Source organism: Mesocricetus auratus, unplaced genomic scaffold (assembly GCF_017639785.1).
Source record: "Mesocricetus auratus isolate SY011 unplaced genomic scaffold, BCM_Maur_2.0 Super-Scaffold_100011, whole genome shotgun sequence".
NCBI lineage: Eukaryota > Metazoa > Chordata > Mammalia > Rodentia > Cricetidae > Mesocricetus > Mesocricetus auratus.
This window is the reverse complement of record NW_024429195.1, coordinates 42373563-42381069: the sequence shown is the minus strand read 5'-3', so window position 1 is coordinate 42381069 and position 7507 is coordinate 42373563. Positions and strand designations below refer to the sequence as shown.

The following is a 7507-nucleotide window of genomic DNA, read 5'->3' as shown; positions in this document are numbered from 1 at the left end:
TTACCTTTCTGAAGCAGAAAATATTCTTCTAAGTACTGCTCCAAAGGCTTGTTTAACCTGCTTGTTCCTCAGAGTATAAATAAATGGGTTCAGCAAAGGGGCAACTGAAGTGTTGAGTACAGCTATTCCTTTGCTCAAAGCAACTCTTTCATTTGCTGATGGCTTTATGTAGATAAATATACAACTCCCATAAGTGAGGGAAACAACAATCATATGAGAAGAACAAGTGGAAAAGGCCTTTTTCTTTTGCTGAGCTGAAGGGAATTTCACAATAGTCTTGATAATGTGAGCATAAGAAAGGACTACTACTACTAATGTGACAATGAGTGTCATGAGAGCAAGGATGAAGGCAGTTAGTTCTAGCATATGAGTGTCTGAGCAAGAAAGTTGTAGGACAGGAGAAACATCACAAAAGAAATGGTCAATGACATTTGAAGCACAGAAATCCAAGTCAAGGCCAATAATCAGTGGTGGGAAAATAACCAAGAATCCAGTTACCCAAGAACCCAGGACAAGCTGATGACAAACTTTGTTGCTCATGATGGATGTATAGTGCAAAGGCTTGCAGATGGCAATATAGCGGTCATAGGACATGGTAGCCAAGAGGAAAAACTCTGTGGCCCCCAAGAATATGTAAAAGAACAATTGACACATACAACCATTGTAAGAAATTGTCTTTTCCTTGGTTACAATGGTGATTAGGAATCTGGGAATGCAGGTAGTTGTGAATAAAGATTCCAATAAAGAGAAATTACGGAGGAAAAAATACATTGGTGTCTTGAGGTGGGGATCTAGCAGAGTGAGGGCAATGATAGTTAAGTTTCCTAGTATACTCAGCAAGTAATTTAGTAAAAGAGTAAAAAAAATTACAATCTGTAACTGAGAATTATTTGTCAGTCCAAGAAGAATAAACTCTATCTGTATTGTATGGTTCTTCATTTCTCTTTGTGATCTCACTAGAGTTCTAGAAATAAAAATAACAATATAAAAATTAAAATCCACATGAGTAGGTGTATACCCAATAAAAATAAATTATAGCATCCATATTCCTAGTCACATCCACTTCATATTCAATAATTATTGATACAAGAGATATGATGGAAACTATATAACAACTATTTGCTTGTAAGATTTTAAAGATAACAGAGAATTCAACTCACTAATGGAAACTGAACATAGCAACTTGTTTTTTTTTCTTTTCTTTTTTTTATTTATTTTTCAGTTTAAATTTAGATAAGAAACAATGTTGCTTCACAAGTCAAGGCCAAGGCCCTCTCCCTTTCCCTCCCCTCCTCCCGTGCTGTCCACCCAACCCACCCCATTATCCCCTCATTTCCCCAGGGAGGGTGAGGCCCTCCATGGGGGTGTCCATAGTCTGTCATTTCATATAGGGCAGGGCTAGACCCTTCCCCAAGAGTTCAGGGTGAGAGTGCACCTCACATTGTTGGATGGGAGTCCAAAGTCCGTGTGTAAACTTGGGATGAATACTGATGTGCTGCCCAAGGCTCAATAGATTACCTAGGCATCCTCACTGACACCCAGATTCAGGGGGTCTTGATCAGTCCCATGCTGGATTCCCAGGCTGATGCCTGGGATTCAAGAGTTAACCTTTGTCAGCTCAGCTGTTTCTGGGTGTTAAACCAGCCCAGTCTTAATCCCTCTGGTCATCAGTCCTCCCTCTCTGTTACTGGCTTTCTTGAGTTCAGCGACCTGAGCAACTTGTAAGAGATTAGTTTTTCTACTCTTTCAATTTAAACTTTGAGTTAATTGTAACTAATTATGCATGAACTGTTATATTAATAAACAGTTTTGCATAGGCAATCAAACATAATTCACTAAATATCAGATTGCTTATTTTACCTAAGGGTAATGGTGCTAGTGTAATATCTAAATCTATAGTTTAATTAGTAAGTTTTATATTTCTTGCTAAAGTGTAAGTCTTGTTAACTCTCATTGCTTTTATGTTAATTACAGACAACACTGTGGAGAAATATAACCAAGATATTTAAGTTTAAATGACAAAGTAAATAATAGTTCAATATAAAAAATGAAAGAGCTGATTCAATATTCACAACCAAATTCACCCAAAATGTACATACTGTCTTAGTCTCTGTGAGTTCATATGTGTATTAACCTTGCTGATTTTGAGGGCCTTTTTTTCTCAGTGTTCTGCATTCTCCTCTGGAACTTCAGGGTTCCCCAATGCCTAGGGGGAGAAATTTGATGGAAACGTCCCATTTAGACCTGAATGTTCCAAGTTCTGTTATTCTCTGAATAATGTGCTTGATGTTATTTCTTCCCATCTACTGCAGGAGAAAGCTTCTCTGATGAGGGTTGAGCAAGGCACTGATCTATGAGTTTAACAGAATGTTATCGGGAATAATTTTATTGTTACATTCTTTTAGTATAAAAACAATATTTGACTGTACAAAATGCCTGGGCTATCTTGTCTCAGATATTTGGTCAAACAAAGTAGTGTTGCAAAGCCGACTTTAGGTAAAACCAGATGTTGGTTGGTGACACCACAGGGTTGTGCCACCACTGCAGTAGCATATTTTATGGACAGGTCGGTCACCATTGCAGATAAACTATTGTGGCTGAGTTGTTATGTTTTTCCTTTAGTAGCATTCAAAATAAACTTTCCTGTTCCAAAAATGCTAGCATGTAAGGATAAAGGCTTTATATAGTCAGCAGCTCAACTTCTCCATGTTCAATGAGTTATGTAGGTGTTGTCTTCAGCTGTGGAGTCTTGCCAGCGGTTTGTGGAGAGCAACCTTTAGTTGTTTCTACAGCCTGGGTTGCTGGGGGTTTCCCATGGGATCCCATTGGACATTTCAATTAGATGTAATCCAGTCCTGGTACTGGAAGCTCCCTTTGGTGACAAGAAATAGCGAACTGGGGCTTTGTCTCCCTCATTATTTGGTGATACTGTTTAGTTTGCCTTCATATATGTATATATTTTAGGAAACTTCTACTGTTTTAAATTTTCATGCTACCCTCAAAAGGCCTTAGCTTTAGCTCTGTCTCCTCTTATTCCCTCCCTTTCCCTCCTCTCCTCCCCACTCCACTTGGTACTTCTGTTTAACCCCTCCCAATCCATCTATAACTACCTATTTTATTTCCCTTTTCTAGTGAGAGCTATCTGTGTACCCCCTCACTCATTACTGAACCTCTGTGTTTCTATGGATTTTAGTCTGGTTATCTTTGACTGTATAGCTAATATCAACATACAAGCAAATGTGTACCATATTTGTCTTTCTCGGTTACCTGACTCAGGATGATCTTTTTCTATTTCTATCCAATTTCCTGCAAATTCATTTTTTAAATGTGGATTAATATTTCACTGTGTAAACATACCATATTTTCTTTATTCATTCTTCTGTGAGGGGAGTCTAGATTTGTTTCAACTTCTAACTAATATTTATAAAGCAAAAATGACCACGGTAGAGCAAGTTTCTCTGTAGAAGGGTAATGTATTCTTTGTCAGTTTACCAAATCTTGAGGCGGATCTAGCCGCTTCCTAAGGATATGCCACAATGATTTTCAAAGTGGCTGTTTACACTCCCACCAGCAATGGAGGAGTGTTCCCTTTACCTCATATCCATGCCAGCATGAACTGCCATTTATTTTATTGACCTTAAACATTCTGAAGAGTGTAAGATGTTTTTGTTTTGCATTTCCTGATGGCTAAGGATATTGAACATTTCTTTTGGAACCCAGGCATTTGAGTCCTTGTTTTTGACAATTCTCTGGGTAGATCTGTACCCCATTTTTAAATTGGGTTGTTTTCATGATATGTAGTTTCTGAGTTCTTTATATTTTGTACATATCCTTCTATCATATATATGTATATATATATAGTTTGTAAATTCTTATTTCATTCTGTATTTTGACATACAAATAAGCATGTCCTTACATGTACAGACACCTTTCAGTTTCATGAGATCCCATATATTAATTGTTGATTCTAGTGCCTGCTCTAGGGGTTTTCTGTGCAGAAAATCTTTTCCTGTGCCAGTTCAAGGGTATTCCCCATTTTCTCTTCTGTTACATTCAGTGTATCTGGTTTTATTTTGAGGTCTTTCATCCATTTGGAGCTGGTATACAAAGAATTATTTGCATATTTCTTCATGCACACATCTAGTATGTCCAGCACAGTTCATTGAAGAGGCTGTAAGTTTTCCTTTGTGTATGTCTGGCTTCTTTATAAAAACAGTTGTCTATATGTGTGTGGTTTTATGTCTGGATTTTAATCTTGATTTCATTGATCTATGTGTCGATTTCTGTGCCAGTGCCAACCTTTTTTTTTTATTACTATAGTCCCGTAGTACAACTTGAAATAAGGGATTGTGATACCTCAAGAAGTTCTTTTGTTATTCAGGAATGCTTTAGCTATGCTTTTTTGTGTTTCTTATATATATATACATATATACATATACATATATATATATTTAATTGCCTGTTTGAATTAAAGAATTACTGTGTCCACTGTGATTGTTTGGGGAAGTGTATAAAATGCTGGCCCCACAATCTGTTGACCATGAGTGTGAGCAAGGGAACTAAAGGTAGAACACTGACTCTGATCATGTACATGGTCATAGCATTTGTGCTCCTACACTTACACTCGTGTCAGGCACACACAGTAATACTCATAATGATAATAATAGTAATAATACATTTTTTGAAAAGTTAAAGGAGCAAACTACAAGATTATTAAGAAAGTAAATACAATTAAAACCAAGAGTTGTTTGAAATGTATTTTCTAAACTCAGTAAATTGGAATCAAAGGACGTATTAATCAAAATATAAAGTGTTCTCTAAGACTAAATAACTTTTCTTTTAAAAATATTTATCTCAGCTAATTAACTGATAAACACAATCTATTACTTTATACATTGGCCGTCAGAATGTGCTGCTATATATAAGAGGAAGCAATCATAACAGGATAGTTCTGAAGTCTGAACAAATACCTTAATAGAAAATATTTTCTGGATTAATAGTGTAAAATTATTAGCATCAGAAAAAAAACCAAACACTTGAATGTTACGTACAGGTTAAATGCTATGACCTTAAGTACAAGATATAATACAATCACAATATTTAATGCTAAGCAATTCATTAAATACTTTTAAAAATAATTTTATTATTTAGGTAATATAGTTTAATGTATTAACATCAATACTTACATAATTAATGAAATATATTCAATAGTATTTCAGGTGGAGAATTCCAAAGGACTTTGTATCATTCCTAAATTTCTGAAACTTTCCTGTACCTAAGATGTCTATAAAAATGATAACACCTAAAAATGAAATTCCTCACAGTTGAATTGAGTATATACTATGATTATGTTATTAGTAGAAGTTCAGTCAACCTTAAAAATATTTCATCTAAGAAAAAGATCAACTAAATCTTGTTTTATTGTCCTTAGTTGCATACTAAAAAGAAACTACTGTCATTCAGCTAAAAAATAAGGTCTATATCCCAATTAAGACTTTTGGTTATCAATTTGTACAATTGTTATATTATTTCCAAGTAAACTTGAACATAATCTAAATAAAGGAAATTAAAATATAGTAATTTGACTTTCTTGAAATTAAAATATTTACTTATATTACTGATCTTTTATTATGTTTTAAAGAAAACTAATATTACTCTTTCACTTACCATTAAAGAACATGTTGGGATCATTTTTTCCGAGTATATGAACAAGCATACTTAAAGGCAAATGTACTCAATAAAAGCAATGTTTAATCTATGGATAGGAGAAATTAACATAAAGGATCTTTCAGGTTAATTAAAAGCAGACTATTAAGATGTGAATTTTTAAAACAATGTGACATTTATTTGCAATCACATCTTTGAGCATCATAGCTCATGCCTTGGATAACAAGGATTTATTTTAAAACATTTTTAAAATACCAGAGAAGTCATGAGATGATACATATATGTCCAACTAATCTAATCTATCACAACTTCATAAAACTTATGATAGCTGAATTATCTGCTGGAAGCTAAGTACAACCAGTCTCCAGTTATTTAAACAGTTCAAAGATCTCTCTAAAGGAAATCTTAGGGGATGGTGTCCCCAGGGAAAAGAAAGAACAATTTTAGAATGAGCAAAGCAACTTAAAATCACTAATACACTTCTCATGTTTATCACTGAATTAAAACAAGTTTGTTAGAAGGAGGTTATGACATACTTGGGAGCTGAGTTGGACAGATGACAAGCTCAATTTAGAGTGTTTATTATAACCGTATCTTAAAGGTAAAAACTCTACCACAGGTGCTGAGGCAGGAGGATTAATAAGACTTACAGGTAGACCTTGAGTATATAGTGATTACTAGACAATCAAGGACTATGATAGCATAATTTCCGTCCATAAATTACATTTTTACAAAGGTAATGATATAAAGTACTGTAATGTTGATTACATTAAAACAATCACCTTGGGGACTGGGGTTGGCACGATGATTAAAGTGCTTGTCATGTAATCATCACAATGTTAGTTTGGATCCCAAAATCCACACAAAAGCTGGGTACAGTTTGTCTGTAACCTAGGGATGCTGTTACAGAAGAGAAGGAAAAAAGATCATAAGAACCAGAGCAATATAGAGTTTGCTGTGAGATTGGGCCTTCTAGAAATATGAACTGCACCCATGATGAATCAATGGCTGCCTAACCATTGTTTGTTTTTAGTAATTATTCACAAATACTTTCCAGCTAACTAAAAGAATATCTTACATCAAACAAAGAGAAATTAGGAGGTTTCAGAATGCACAATAAATATTGCACTTCATTGTTGTTTCAAGATAAATAAATATAACCAACATAGTTCCTCTTAAAATTGTGAACATAAGTACAATTTCAACTATAAAAATGAATGATTATTTTTTGTGGAAAGTTTTAAAACTTCTGAATTCTTTTGTCTATGCCCTGAGCATCAAAAGGAATGGATAACAACTGGTATAGTATTAGTATTATCTTAATTTCTCTAAGTAAAAATACACACTAAACAGTAAAATACAAATTAATATAATTTAACTTGTTGCTAATGGGTCACAAATATGGAATAGTGTAATAACTTTTGCACTATATACTGCATCAAATATAATTTGAAATGAAACCACTTTTTAAAATTGTTCACTGGAATTTAAAACTGAATTTTGGTTGCTTATTTTTTGGTGATTCTAAGGGAATAATCTCAGGCTTTCTGCATTCTGTGAAATCATTCTAGCATCAAGTCGTATTCCAACTCATAACCTGAATTCTAAAAGACAAAAGAGACATTGAAAATGTATGTAAAACTTCTACATATACAACTTATTTAAGGAATCACTGTTGGAAAATATAAAATAAATCAGCTAAAGATTTTCATTGAAAAATAGCCTGAAATGATGTGAGGTGTATCGAAGAACAAAAGGAAACTAAAGAAGTTCTCTTCAAAACGCTGCCAATGTGATCTGAATCTCTCCTTCGTTTCCTTCATATAATGAAACAGAATAG

The 7507-nt window shown here is 34.1% G+C and overlaps 1 protein-coding gene across 1 annotated transcript; it reads right to left on the bottom strand.

The window, feature by feature from the left end:
* On the bottom strand, positions 1-951 carry LOC121143244 (olfactory receptor 6C70-like). Its single transcript, XM_040754651.1, has one exon. It carries the CDS (start codon positions 937-939, stop codon positions 1-3), a length of 939 nt encoding a protein of 312 aa, XP_040610585.1. The 5' UTR covers positions 940-951.
* Between the last annotated feature and the right edge of the window lie 6556 nt (positions 952-7507).